Consider the following 16,316-nt stretch of genomic DNA (forward strand, 5'->3'; position numbering starts at 1 on the left):
CTCATTGAGAGTGAGAAAAGTACAGCTTGAAAATAAATGTAAAGTGTTTGTTTTTAGTAAGCAAAAAATATTTTAAATAAACATCTACTGGTGCTTCAAATTCTACATAGTGAGAATGTGTTACGTACATTCTATGTAGTTGATGAGACAATTTCCCCCTAATATGTTCTGTTTTTTTGTCAAGAATTTTTAAGGATTGTGAATTCTTAAATTTGTGTCTTAAGCACACAGTTGAAAAATGACAAAAAGACAGATATAATATCACAAAAACACTTTCTTCAAAATATATGATTTGGGAATTCCAGGGAGAGTATTTTGTGGCACCATTGGATTAGAAATGGAAATACTTTTTTTTTTTTTTTTGCCTTTGCCCATTTCAATGCTCTCTCTCTCTCTCCATATATATGTAACACTTTTAAGGATATCTTATAAGTTAAATGTGAGCCTTCAAACTCATGATTTGCAGATCATGGATGCCTAATATTAAAGAATTAGCACAGATGTTGATTGGATCAAGGGTTGCCAGATTTAGCAGAAATAAAACAAATACAATAACAAAACCCAGAACACCCAGTTAAATTTGAATTACAGAAAAACAATGAATAATTCTTAGCATAAGTATGTCCCTTGCAATATTTGTTACAAATTAAAGGTATTCATTGTAATCTGAAATTTAAATTTAACTGAGCACCTGCTATTTTTATCTGGCAAACCTAATTTGATCCCTAACACCATATTTACACTAAATCTTTTTGTGTTTTCTGCATCAATTGGAAACTATTTTAATTAATACAAAGATAATAAATCAAACATTTTTTTGTGGAATTTTATAAGGAAAGACCCACTTAAAATTTTTTGCCTTTCATAGTTGTGATTTTTAAGTTTCTCGAAACTTTCTTAAAAGAGTCACAATCAAAATTAAATTTTAAAAGTTCATCTATTTATTTGAAAAAGGAAAAATGTAGGAAGCTAGGAAATGAAGTTTTGAGAAAGCAGGAAATCTTTGTAGTCATAACCTAAAGGAACATAATTTTTAAAATTTTGCTTTTAAAATTAATTTTTTGGTCTATCGTTTGCTTAAATTATCATGCTAGATTTCTAAGAAATCATAATTTTAGAGTTAGAATATTGAAAAATACAATTTCCTAAAAATAGCCCAGTGCTTTTGATAATTGCATGTTATATGTGTGTTTTTAATGATGTAACTAGCCTTAAAGTTTCTTTTTAGTTTTAAGATAAGGTGCTGGTAAGAGCAATAACTTGTGCTGATTTCTGAACTAGCATTGGTCACAGCATGATCATAAATTTCCTTGGAAGGCTGAATTAATAAATTGGAATGAGTAAATTCTATTAGAGATCCACTTCAATGAACTTTACTTTTTTGTTTAACAATAGATAAATCTACCCTAATTGTATTACTTAAAAGATTTTATTTACATTATCTGCCGTTTTGTACTTATTCCTCTTAAAATTAATTAACCTGTTCCTAGGACTTGAAGGATTATCTTTTACCAATCATTTGTTCTGTCATAAACACAGTAACTTTAATAGTCTACTTTATGCATTTTAAGTTTATGTAAATTTGAGAGTTGAATAATACAGTTAATTAAGAATCAAGCCCAGAATGATATTATAAATGTATATTTGGATTGAATGTTAAGAAGAATGATTAAATGATAAGGTTCTTTTCATCTCCTCTACAAAGGAAGTTTGTTCTTGAATAAAATGTGATATTGATAGCTTAAAAAATACAGTGATTAGTTAAAAGCCACCTCTGTGGTCTTTTTGAATTAGTTATACATCTTCCCTTCTGTTCTGTATTATGAAAGCTAGAGCATTTATGGAGTCAATTTTAAAAATAAGTTTTCTTTTTTGGGCTATGGAATTTAATTTTTCTTTTGGATTATGGAACTGAAATATCCTCCTATAAATAATTAAATATGTCTAGCCAGTGTTAAAGTTAGAGAAGCCACTAACTTCCTGATAAATTTGTTTGATTCACTTTTAGCACAAATTCTAAATATGTGTAGTGTTCTTGAATTAAGAATATTGACATGCATGAGGTTATAGTGACTAGCATGAAAAATCATCCATTTTGCTTTCAGATTAGCACACAATTATTTTGTTGTATTGCCATAGTCCTAGCACTATGTTGCAAAAGCTGTCTACCATGCTGTATTTTATCTATAGAAATAGACTACAAACTATAAAGATGTATCTTGTATGGCTTATTCTTAGAGTGTTCTCACTGCTTCTTTTTTTCAGGGACCTCAAGGACCTCAGGGTCCAGTTGGATTTCCTGGACCAAAAGGTCCTCCTGTAAGTGTCATAGTTTCTAATTCTCTTTCTTCACTTAACAATCTTTTCTAATTTTTCATAGTCCTACTTCGTATTGTAAATATTTTCTATTTACAAATATTTGCAAAGCCTCTTTTATAAAAACAAAATTGCAAATTAATATCAAATTGCATATATATTTTCACTTTATGAACATTGTAAAATATTTCCAAATTATTATTCAGTATTTTTTCAAAGTATATCAGACTCAAACAACATGAATATTATTTTCTCAGTCATTTTCCGACTATAGTAAATTTTATTTTTTGCATTAAAAATTATGACCAATCTTAAAGGTTCAGTGTCTTAGAATTTCCCTTTTATTTTTTTGTCATCAAATATATTCTTCAAATATCACTTCCTAAATGCACTCCGACATTCTGATATTAATTACATCATACTTTTTAAACTGTTTTTGTCACTTCAATGTATTCTTCTTAGACAATGTAATTAACCTTCTTGGATCATCTCCATTTTGCGAAATTTGTTCAGAGTAACACTCTTGTGTAGTTCCATGAAACATCTTCACAACGTTATTTGAAATCCTTTATTTTCGTATTCAGTATTAATGGGAACATAGTGAAGGCATGGTCTCATTTTTTTTTTTTTTTAATGTATTCAGTTTCTTAGTGTAAGTCAGACTTGATTACCCATCTCTTAGGGGCAGTTTTTCTCTAAGTGTGGTCCCTGAACCATCTGCATCAACAGCGCTTGGTGTATTGTTGGAAATGCAAAATTCACCCAGCTGTCCCTGCCTTCCTAATCAGAACCCTAGGAGTGGTACCCAGCAGTCTGTTTTAACAAATCCTACAAGAGATTCTGGTGCACGCTAAAATTTCTGAACCACTGCTATAGTAGAGACTACACAATGGTACCCAAACTTATATGTGCATACAGTTCACCTGGATATCTTCTTAAGAGCAAGGTTATGATTCTGCAGATTTGGGGTGAGTCCTGTGTCTCAACATTACTAGCAAGTACCCAGGTGATGCCATTGCTGGCAGTCCGTGCACCAAATTTTGAGTAGCAAAGCTCTAGACTATCTTGATGGAAATAAAAACAACATAGCTTGAATATAATCTATTTTCCAGGAAACTCGATATAGTTTAAAATCTTAGTCCATGATTTTGAGAACAAAATTCTTTTGCATTTCAGTAAGAAAAATAACTCATTTCCATTAAAGCATTACTACCATTTTTATTCACATACTGAATATTTTTATCTCGAGGCATTTAATATAAATTTTTAAGGTGAGGCTTTTACACTGACTTTGAACTGATCCTTTTTGATAAAACCATAAAAGCATGCAACTTGAATGAGGAAATTATTTGAGGCTCTTTATATATGCAGCCTAATTTCTAATTTTGGGTAATTATAATTAGCTAAGTATGGTCCAATAAACATCTTGATGAAGGAACAGTTCAGGAAAGTTTGAAATAATATGTTAACATTTTAGTAAAAGTTACGTCTGATTACATTATACTTTTAAACTCTTGAATAACAGAAAAGTAATTACATTTTTTAATATTAATTAACTTTATTTCACTGTCCATTTTCAAATGTGACTTTAGGTCATATATTACAAAGTTAATTATTGTGAATAAATCATGTTTCATTGTGTAGCTGCGTTATTGGTGTTGTTCAATGTTGAGGCAATTGCCTACCTTTTGCAATAATTTTTAGCTATTGTTTTTAAAGTATTATTTTACTCTAAAAAGTTTTGAAATATTACTGTTTAATATCAGGATCATTTCTACATTAGTGCTATAAAATAGCAATAAAAATAGCTAGTATTAAATATAGAATAATATTGATAATACCTGCATATAATTTTCCAAATGTGACAATAAGTCTATTTTGTATAAAGTTTCACAGGGAAATGAAAACAGTTTCAATAATTATTGTATACCTAAGACCCTTTTATAAGCATTTTTGTAAATATTTTGAAGTCATGATAATTCTAGATAATTCTGTAGAAACATAAAATCCTGGGATATGTATAACCTCAACATTATCATACCATTTATATTTGTAAATATTGTTAAGAATTGTTTTCCTCATATAATACAATTTTATTGACAATGAAATCATGTGACCCATTTTCTTCAGACTTTGCAGTCCATTCTCTTAGGTATTTCTTTCAACAAATTCTGAAACATTGATTGTGCATGCATTTTTGTCAACGTATGAGGGGTATAACAAATGTCTGTACTTGAGAGGCATACCTTCTAGTTGGAGAGACATGACACTATTAAGGAGCATTGTTTTCACTGCCAAAAAAAATGATTTTTATACTCTAGCTCTCTGACAATTGACACATTACAGCATGAAGTTAAAAATACCCCTCATTTCTCAGGCATGCCATTTTACAAAGTTTAGGAAAGAAATTCTTTCATCTCTTTGAAAATGAAGGATGAAATAAGGGTGGAGGGATAGAACAGGTTCCTCTTACAAACTAATTGGTTTGTCTTAATTGGAATGAGGAAAAGAAATATAAAATCTCCACCTAGATACATATACTTAGAGGGATTTAATGCGTGGGATGTTAACATTTAGATTCTGTTAGTATTTTGCTAATGTCAGCATATTTTGAAAGAATATAACTATACCATTTAAGATACAATTGTAAATTGAAGTGATTAAGATTTATAGCCTATTATGAGCTATATTCTGTTTGCAGAAGAGGAAAATTCAAAGGTCAGTGCCAATGGGAAGTGAAAAACATCCTCAACATTTATTCATGTGTCTCTTCACAAATTGCTCTGTCATATACGTACATCTCATTTAGATGAATTTGTTCCATTGCCCTTTAGCAAGTAGATCAAAGGGGCAGTCTATTTAGATGAATAACATTTTTAGTTTTAAATAAATGCCATAAAATTCTTCATTAACTGGCTTTATTTTATTGGGTAGTAGTGTGGAGCCATTAAAAATAATTTGGGTTTAATTGCTTAATGTTACAAGTACATGCTTAAAGAAATAAAAATGATGATGATACGAATCCTTTATGTAGTCTGTTAACATTGCTCCCTCAAACTATCTAGGAATGCTATTAAAAATCATGTTGCATTAATCCCAGGGTGACATCATTCAGATCTAAGATCGCTGCTTTAAAGGATTATAACATGTGCAACAAAAGTATAATCTGTATATCTCACATCAACAAATGTAATGACATATTCAATTTTTACCTACAGATATATTAGAAAATGAGTAAATAGCTTGTATTGATGGCAAAACACATCATCTGAAAGACACTTTAGTGATGGAAAGAAAGCTGAGCTCACTTCCATTATCTTTTAACTGCTGTTCTCTATGATTTTCTGTAAATTTTTTATTACTGCCCCCAGTTAACTGTACATTTATCTCCATATGTATCAAAAAACAAGTTCTTTTTATTTGCTGGTTTGAAATAGTGGGCTTGGCTGTGGTCTATAAGCAATTAACTGCTTATTTCTATGTGTCACCACTGAACTAAGGGCAGTGATATTCATAATGTACACCTAATGCTCTATATGGACGTACATAAAATATAATTTTTTGAAAGAGGAAATGAATAAATTACTTCCCAGAATATTTTCTTCCCTTGGTTAAAAACACTCCAGTTTTGATCTTTTGGGGAGGATGGCATTAGATCACCGATGTGGTCATGGAAAATGTAACTGAATCACTGAGCAAGCAATGACCTTGTGAAATATCATAAGAGTTTTAAATTAGAACTAGTAATTACCCTGGTATGCATTATAGTATAGTGACTACATGGAAAAGAATACTGTTATGAATACCAGTCAACTTGAAAAAATCTTACCCTGAGGGGGGGCAAAACTATTGTGGTAATTATCTTATAGCTAAACAAAGCTTTTTGTTCAAACTCAATCTACATAGGTATCTAAAATAATTGATATTTGAAAATAGATTTATTTAAACAAAAAATATTGAGAGGAATATCCATTGTTATTTAAAATGTTATATTAATTATTTCTGTTCACTTATTCAGAAAGGTGAGATTATTTCTGCCTATAAATGTTAAACATGTTTTGAAATTTCAACTGGATACTTAATAGTTTCTGAGTAAGATGGCTATTCCTTCAGTCAGTCTGAAGAAGCAATTTATTTCTACTAAGTATTTAAAACATATTAGTTAATGCAAGTTATTTACTTTAAATCTTGGTTAATTGCTTCATTTATTTCTTCATTATGACAACACATGCTTTAAAGATACTGTTAGTGTAGTAGATTTGCTCTCCAGTTCCTAATAAACATTATGCTTCCAAGAACATATTGAAGAAAACCTGCTGAGAATGACTGGTCCAGAGGGCTGCTAGTATTGAGCAAAACTTGTTGCTTCCTATACTTGACACAATCGAGAGGAAAGGTGCCACTGTTTCTATAAAAAGTTTGTATTTCTTTCCCATTCTTTTCAGTCTGGGGTTGGAATCACCACTAGAGGACACTATCTTTCTCTGTTATCAAAGTCTCGATGCACAGGAAACTAAATTAGGAACCAATCACAAAGAGAAGGGAAAATATTTTTTTGTTATCAAATGAAGGACTAATATTTTTGCAAAAATGAAAATCTAAAGCTCTACAACTATAATTTTTAAAAATACAGATGCAAATAAAATAAATTGACTTAAACATACAATGCGCAGAATAAAGTTCTACCATATTTTCCTGGTCCCATGTGTAAGTGTAGAGTTATACCAGTGAGATATATGTTTGTATTACCATATATAAAATCAACAGAACCTCAAAATACGGTGTCTGCTTAAATAAAATGAAATCGGAAAATTGTCCAACCTATTACATTTAGTGTGTAAAATAATGCAGGGAATATTTATGATATGTGGTATTTAATGTTTCTGATTTCAGGGACCACCTGGGAAAGATGGACTGCCAGGGCACCCTGGGCAACGTGGAGAGACTGTAAGTGACCCCATCCCTCTGATAGAAAATTTCCATCTTTAACACCTTATGAATTCACAGCAAGCTCCTTGCTTTTTAACAGTTCAATTACCACGTTAAGGATTATACAGGGATTCAATTCATTTAACTTTATATTAAAATATATAAATATATACATAAATGGACTGATGTTTGTACCCAAATAAATATACTTGAGGGTACAGGATATTAGTTGATATGAATAGTCTTATTATTAGCAGCACTTTAGGAATGAATTGAGGGCGAAGACCCTGTTATTTTTTAGAAATCTCCAGAAGTTTGTCTCCTTGACCCTTTAAACTGCTTCACTGAAGTCTTTGTTCACAGATATATTCCACCCCATGTCACTGCACCCCACCCTTGCTGTCCAAAAAAAAAAAAAACACATTACAATAAGCCTTACAGATAATACAGCATACTTCCATCCTCAACCAAAAGATAAAGGATTTGCTGAGGTTGGACCTGTTAGGCTATAACTGGTCTGATACAAATATCAAATGTATCCTCTCACCTCAAGTAGGAAAATGTAAATGGAAAATGTACTTGAATGTTATTTAAACATCTTAAAGAATGCAAAAAGTATATAACACTGATTTAGGCAGAATGAGAAACCCATGCTGCTGGCAACTCAACTGCTGTTTAAGGATCATGAAAGTTTATTTATTTGTTTTACCACTATAACAACACCTGTGTCTGGTTATCCCAGAAGGTTGTTAGTCTAATCAGAAATCATTCCAGATAGGCATGTTTCCTTGGAAGCAATTCTCTAGGTCCTCACCAATGATCATTTTACCCAGAATTCTTAAGAAAATCATAGCAAAAACGACCAATGACTGTGTTTAAAAATCATTTTTAGAACATTCTGCTAACATTGACATATTTGGGGTTACAGTGCTGTATATGAAGACATCTAAAAACATGACAAATTTTCTGCTGGGAAAAAAAAAAATCTGTTGGTATCAACCCAGTTCCTATTTCTCTCCAATGGCAAATTCTTAGTTTTAGTCAGATTGGAAATTTTAAGGCATTGGATTTCAAAAACAGAATCAAGAATGATTTACTCGAAAACAGAATCAAGAATGACTTATTGAACCCAAAGAGTAAAATTGTTTGAGTTTTCTCTTGGGAATGACACCTGTAAGTAAGCATAAATTACCTCTCTTAAAAGAGAATGCACACTCAAGCATGCATGTGTATTATCATTCAAGTCTCACAGCCAATCATTGTTTTAACTAAGTTACCGTGCAATTTCCTAGGACTAAATCTAGAATATTTCTCTATGAGGAAGGGAGACCTAGAGAATAGCTTTATAATATCCTTTTTGTCTTTAATTTAATCTAAAGCTTCTTACATTTGAATTTAAACAAAGGAAATAGCATATTAACTAATGCTTCTAAGATGGATGTGTCCATCTAATAGTTTCTCATAGACAAAGGACAAATTATTTCTGGAAAATTATATTTCTGATTTCTGACTCCAAAGATTAACTTGTACCAGAGCCAGAATACAGTGATGCAAAATGAATATTCCAGGACCCTACTAAATGGGGACACCAGAATATATGTCCAAAGGCTTTGTTTAGTGATACAACCTGCTTGTACCTACCAGACTTTATTTTATTGACTGCATCATTTACATGGTGTATCTTAAGAAAGAACATACTAACAAAATGCTGAGATGCTTATTCATCATGAAGACACTCTTTATAAATTTTATGTCTTGTTTTAATTTATGAGCTTATTGGAACACATTAAAGAGAAATGTTTAATATCAAGATTTATCTCTGGATACAGATTGGGTGGACTCTTTCAAAGGCTGCTTAAATCCTCATTTTATTTCATTCATGAACATTGCTAAGTCAAACTTCTGCCTGTTGTTTGTCCAGTGCAACAAGGCTAAGGAGGCATTTTCGCTCCAGCTTCAACCTGTTATTTTATGTTCTTATTTAAGTTTATTGAATAAAATTACTGGACCACAGAATGAAATGAATATTATGGTTAATTTGGAATTTTAAAGACAACTGGAACATAATAACTCTATTTAAGGATATAAAAACAAATATTTCTTGCTGAAGTGTGACTTCCTTTTAATGTGATTTATTTAGTCATTTCATGGTTTTTGTTTATTTTTATGTCCTGAGTAGCTACAACAGATTATGTTTTGGTTCTTTAGGGATTTCAAGGCAAGACTGGCCCTCCAGGACCAGGGGGTGTTGTTGGACCACAGGTATGTTCTTTATTTTCTGTAACAAGAATTATTACTATTTAAGAATTGTTACTTTATTTTCTGTAACAAGAATTATTTCTATTTTTTTTTAAAGATTTATTTATTTATTTATTTCTCTCCCCTCTCCCCCCATATTTCTATTTTTATGTATTAACCTTCTCTAGGTTGTACAAGAACTCCCTCATTTTAATATGATGTCATATGATACATTTTTATATTACAGATCACATTTATATATATGCTTGTCTACCTCAAATGAACTTCAGCAAGCTATTATTAAAGTTATTTCTCAGCTGTGTTAATAGAAAGGAAAGGTGAAATAAATAATGAAAATAAGTTAGAGAATTCACAATGAATTTAACACTAAATTCTTACTAAAGCACTGTCTGCTAAAAAAGCAAAGTATTTTATCGATTTTCTGAGAATTTCAAGTTGTAATTGTTATTACTAATTGTTATTACTTTAGAATAATTGGGTCTCTAATTGTTATTACTTTAGAAGTATAATGATATTAGAAGTATAATACAAAGCTTTAAATACCAAAACATTCTAAAAGTATATTTGTAATGCATTACAATTTTCCTAAGAAACATTATTATTGATTCTTTGGTATATGTGAAATAATGTCAAAGACAGACACACTTTCAAGATAGGTAGCAGAAAGAGTTTCAGATATTGGTGCAATTCCTTGAATTGTAAGTATTAATTACTTGTAAAGAGAAATTCATGGGAATAGAAAATAATATTTTATTTCCTGGCAAAGCATGTTGAGAGGGGACAGACATATTGAGTTTATTCATCTGGAATTTTATCCTTTCTAAAAACAAATTATAGCAAAAGAGAAAGAGCAGTTGAGTAAGTGTTTTAATTTTTCAGTTGCTTTAAGTAGACATTTCTGAGACTATAATTATTTAACTCTATATAAGTTTCTCTCTCTCTCTCACACACACATATCCAAACATACACATCTAGAAAAACAAAAATTTCATCTTTTAAAAAAAATATATGTTAGAAGCAAAAATTAGAATATTTTGTAATTCGTTGGATTTTGTTTTAATTTCTGTTCATGGATATTAAATGAAAATATACTTTTGATGGGATTTTTCCATAGAAAATGATTATAAATTGTTTGAAATAGAAAAAATATATCTGTAGGAAATGTTCTGATTATTGAGGAAGTATCCTGAAGGGGAAGGGAAATGTTAATTATTTGCTCCTTTAGAAAGGAAACATAGGAACATGTAAACATGCATGCTTTTTGTGCTGAAGGCCTCCTCTTTATTGCTTATTAGATTTTATTTGAAAAATATTTACTCAAAAAAAGTATTTTTCTGTTTCAAAAGACCCCGAAACTGTTTTCTATGAAAAAAAAAAGTATATTTCCTTTAAAATTTAATATCCATGAATAGAAATGGAAATAAAGTCCAACTGGATAGTAAACATCATCGGGCATAGCATTTCAGAATCTCCAACATTCGAAAATTTATCTGTCTAATGCAGGCATCTACAGCTTCTGAGACCTGTGTTCTCTTCCCCCCTGTACTTTAAGGCACAAAAATACCACATGTTTTATTTGAGTATATGTATCTTCATTGAACTATTAATCTTCATTGTTCCTTTTAAGAAAAAAAAAATCCAATTGCCTGTTTCAAATGTAATCATATTTTCTTGTTAGGACACAGGATGTGCTTTAATGGGACCAATATTGATTTTACTGTGTTGTTATGAGAATCTCATTTTTGTTTCTCTGTTGATAGCCATTCAATTTGGATCAGTTTTCTTACTGTTGAAATTTTTGTGTCCATATTTAAGAAACACTTCTTTGGGGGGAGGGAGGTTGCACATTAATGATAAACTGAGGATTTGGATAATTATATAACTAAAGGGTTTTAGACCTAGAAATGCACACCAAAATTTGGGGCAGGTATGTTCTTTATCCATCGCTAAGAGGTAAGGTTGGTTGCACTTAAAAGAAAAACATGACAGGAAATTATATTCTGTAAGCAACTTCAGTAAAACATTCCAGTCTTTAATAACCTTAGAATGTGGAAAGTTTCCCTCTATATGTCTTTAAGTTAAATCCTTCACTTAAGTGACGATATAGAGCAACTTGTCACCATTCTTTATTTATACGTGAAAGCTCATTAAACTCAAATACACAACAGCACCACACAGGGGATACATAGATGATCTGAACATTTTTCATTTTGCCATTTGTGGCAATTTAAGGCAGCTAGCTATTTATTATAGCCTTCATCCTGGAGGAACTGCCAGTCCAAATACCTACCTTCAAGATCCCCCTAGATCATTCAATGGATTTTGTCAAACAAATGTCGATTAAACGTAGGGAGGTCTCTAGGCATGGAAATTCCAAGGTGAAGCAAGTTTGGTCATTTTGGTTTCAGGAATCTAGGCAGTGAGTTGTTGAGTAACTACCATTATGGTACCAATGCTTGCTTACACCTAAGAACAAGGGATGAGATGTAACTGACATAGTTTTTAACAGTTCTTGAACTCACATCAATCTGAAGACTATGGTATTAACTGAAGGAACTATCCCTTTGGACTTTATCTAGATATTTCCCCTAAACACTCAGATTCTACCTAACATCCCATATATCTGTTCAGACTCCAGCCAGATAACTCTGCTTTCATTGTTTGTAGGAAATACATTGTAGGAAATGATGAAAACAATATGAGAAAGAAAACATTTTGTGAGAGGAGCAAGATTTAATTAGAATTTGTGTTATCTTTGCCAAGAATAAAAAAGCAGTGTAATTAGGTTTCACTTCTCTAAATTAGGGTCCGACTGGTGAGACGGGTCCGATAGGTGAACGTGGGCATCCGGGACCTCCTGGACCCCCTGGTGAGCAAGGTCTTCCCGGAGCTGCAGGAAAAGAAGGTGCAAAGGTAAGACATGCTTAAGGAATTCTCTGGGTGGAAAATATCTATTCACTTCCACTGTAACTTCTCAGTATACAACCATGGATTCACTGAATGTGGTTACAGTATTTAAATGAGTGTCAAAAACATGTCAGGAAAATATTCAGTGTGACTATTTTGTACTGTAAGGCATTACTGAACAATAGCACGAGGCCAGTTATCTCCATTGACTATGAAATCATCAATTTGTATGAACTCTTAAATGTGATGATTAGTTCACTCTAATGTGTGTGACAGTCCATGCAATATTCTCTTAATTAACTAATATTAAGGTTTTATTTCCTGGGTAGGTGGATAATCATAATTTTGTTTGCAGAAACATGCACAGAAATTCTTCTCCATTGATGGATGTATATAATATTCTTTAGGGTGACCCAGGTCCTCAAGGTATCTCAGGGAAAGATGGACCAGCAGGACTACGTGGTTTCCCAGGTGAAAGAGGTCTTCCTGGAGCTCAGGTATAATCAACGTATAAATACAGCTTGTGAATGACATTTCTTACTAATTAGGAGCATATTTACCACATCTTAACTTAATAAAGATTCATGAGTAAGAGGCAATATACATGTGCATGCAAATGATTATTATAATATATATGTACCAATATGTATTTGCATCTAAAATCATTTTTTAGCATCTCCTTTTTATCATACGATTACTCCTTTTTATTTTGTGTTTCATTTTTTTTAGGAGGTCCTGGGGAATGAACCCGGGACTTAGTACATGGGAAGCAGGCACTCAGCCACTGAACTACACTTGTTCCCAATCCCTCTTATTTTTAATAAATTATTTTTAATAAATTCACATTTATTCATTTTCTGTGCTTTCTTCATTTTTACCAGGGGGCTCCTGGACTGAAAGGAGGAGAAGGTCCCCAGGGCCCACCAGGTCCAGGTGTAAGTATGATAATAAATAGCCATGCTATCCATAGTAGCAAATTACATCTCTTATTTCATTACTCACGTGCTGTGATTCCACAGTGTGTGGGAGAGAAAATAAACACATGTCAATCCAAATCAGTCAGTGTCTGTTTTCTACTAATTACATGCACTAATGAGTACAGAAACAGAAAGCTTCAGGCATTGGAAATATTTTGCTTCACCACTGCTGTAGGGAAGTTAAAGGGACTATCTTTCATCTTAGAGTATCCAAGGAAATGAATCATTATTATTAGTAGCAGATACTCATGGTCCTGGAAGTCCTGGAGAGACTGTAGTTTGGGTAGTTTTTAGTAGATTTATCAATTCCTTCTCAGATTAAAATTAAAAATTTACTTCCTTATATATTATATGCTATCATTCACTTATTTCTGAAATGCTTGAAAGTATTGAAGAAGCTTGACTTCTGTCAATGGTATAAAAATTTTCCCATAGGCCTGAAAGGTATATATCTATCTTAAACATGATCCAGATTGCTTTATTTAATCAGTGCAGCCTTATGAAATAATTGGCAAAGAAGTAAACAACAGATTTTCACCTTAACTTCCTTTTCTTGAGATTCATATGGATCCTCCAGAAAACAATTGTTTATAGTCTTCATTATCATAAAGTCGCCTTTGCTCCCATCTAACCCTGAAAGGTTAACTGTAACAGTTTTAGTGTGATCATCTCCTTTGTCTTCCTATTTCACCAACATAAAAAGCTAAAGTTGCCTGAAATCCTCTCTCAACTTCCTCATGCAACATATATAAGTTACCTTGGTTCTGCCTGCATTACATTTCTTTTATTTGTCCCTCTTTCTACATTTCTACTGTCGCTATCTTTGTGGTGACTCTTAATTTTCTCCCATTCATTAATACTGTCTTAACTCATTTCCTTGACTCTGTTTCCTTACCTTCTTCATCAGTTTTGTCCACTGATTCTAGAATTATAACTTTAACCCACTATTACTGCTGTCATCCTTCAGCTTCTACTTATCTCATAGCCTTTCACCACCTTCAGCCAAACTTATCAAAGCCAAAGAGTTGTTCACAAATCTGATCCCAATACTCATGTCTATTTTATTTTACTTAATTCCTATTCTCTAATTATACTCACTCGAATACATAGAATTTCTTGTTTCTCAAACCACAGTGGTATTTTATACTTTGCAGAGAATATCCTTCATTTTTTACCTTTTATCTGTGAATCTCTTTTCTTTTCTCTACTTAACAAAAATCCTACTCATCCATACAAATCCAGATTAAATATTGATACTCTAAAATTCTCTTTAGACCCTTTGTCTTCATTTCATTTATTAATGAAATCTCTTCCACCTCCACATTTTCCTGCCCTTCCCCTTGCTTCTCTTTGATATGACTTCTATTTAAAAAGTATATTAAATTACAATTGATTGTCTCTCTCATTTGATTGAGTTCCCTGTGATATTTTGGTTCTGTTCACAGCATAGTATCTTCCATATGTGCATAGTATAATTCCATATATACTTACCTGTTTGAACTTAAATTAATTGAGCTAGTATTCATATCATAAAACCTAACATTAAAGAAGAGTTTGCATAGCATAGCTAGTACTGATAAAATCTGGTAGTGTAGCTAATAATAGCATAAAATAGTAAGCATATTTGGCAGGTTGATTAAAACTATACTTAATCTGTAGATCACTCAAATGTCATATCACAGTGCTGAAGGAAGGTCATCTGGTGAAGATTTTTAAAAAGGGAAAGATAATATATTTTAGTAATAGTTTTGAATTCACAGAATTCATAAAATTATATAGAATATTTTTAGCATCCTTATATGTTAGCAGAAAAAATAGTTGAATAAGACAAACGGTATTATTTTGGCATAGAATTCAAAAAGTTTTAATTACGATGTGATTTATATAATTTATTTAAGCAGGCTTTCAGTTTCTAAAGTAATCTTATTGTAGAAATAGGTGATTTTAAGATCAATGGTCATCACCCCAGTGAAATATGAATCATGACTACAAAGATTGAATTAAGTTATTTTTAGGGTCCAATCAAGCATTGCTATCCTGGGTGTTTAAAATAGTTGAAACCAATTTATGCGTAGAGTGCATAATATTTCAAGGAGATGTAATTTAACAAAATATTAATAAAAATTATCCAGTTACATGAAGAATAATACTTAATTTTATATAGCATTTTGTAAACCGTAAAATGGTACAAAATCTAAAATGTTATTGGTTCACTTGGCTTCAATGACTATTTTACAATTACTGCTTACCTCCCTATGCACTATTAGGCATCACAGAAGATATTCCTTTAAGAGATTTGAAATAGGATAAGAAGTTCTGAAAAGAAACATGAAAGTCTAAAGAGCACTGTGAGACAGTAGGTGATAATACTAACAATGGCATACTAACAATAAATGTTAATTCTAAAGTAGAAAAGCAGAAATCAGAGGAAGGGTGATGTAGGAGCTGGTCCTTGAACTTTACAGAATACAGAGGATGACAATGGTTATTTCAGAACAAGAAAATGATGTGAGGAAAGGGAGATAATTGCATTTAGGGAAAAATCTAAAGAGAAACAAGACTTGTGAGAAGGACTAAAATTTGCTAAATACTTGGTAGGAACAAGGCACACTGATGTGCTGTACATAATGTAAAATTAAGGCAGGAAATATATTATGAGATAGGATTATTGAAGCTCTAAAATGGAAAGTTGAAGTAACTGGAAGATACAAAATTTTGGAAGCAAGTAGGATAAAACAATTGAAATGAAGTTTGAGGAAAACACATCCATCATTAGGATGAAATATCAAACAAAGACAGGATCAATTAGAAGTCATGAAAGTTCCATGACAATGCCATATAATGTAAGATAAGGGTAATGGATAGTTGAAAGATGGGGTGGATATAGCATCTGGGAAGGTAGGACTGTAGGATTTATTAACTGATGGA

The 16,316-nt window shown here is 31.7% G+C and overlaps 1 protein-coding gene across 2 annotated transcripts in view; it reads left to right on the plus strand.

Annotated features, from left to right (window-relative positions):
- The window catches only part of COL11A1 (collagen type XI alpha 1 chain), a 206,312-nt gene that overhangs the window by 110,787 nt on the left and 79,209 nt on the right, over positions 1–16,316 (plus strand). For both annotated transcript variants that reach the window (XM_004481221.4, XM_058303110.2), the window contains 6 exons: positions 2,266–2,319; positions 7,210–7,263; positions 9,454–9,507; positions 12,310–12,417; positions 12,819–12,908; positions 13,293–13,346. In XM_004481221.4, coding sequence (XP_004481278.2) covers positions 2,266–2,319; positions 7,210–7,263; positions 9,454–9,507; positions 12,310–12,417; positions 12,819–12,908; positions 13,293–13,346 — 414 coding nt within the window. The remainder of the gene's footprint in view (positions 1–2,265; positions 2,320–7,209; positions 7,264–9,453; positions 9,508–12,309; positions 12,418–12,818; positions 12,909–13,292; positions 13,347–16,316) is intronic.

Source organism: Dasypus novemcinctus, chromosome 9 (assembly GCF_030445035.2).
Source record: "Dasypus novemcinctus isolate mDasNov1 chromosome 9, mDasNov1.1.hap2, whole genome shotgun sequence".
NCBI classification, from domain to species: Eukaryota; Metazoa; Chordata; class Mammalia; order Cingulata; family Dasypodidae; genus Dasypus; species Dasypus novemcinctus.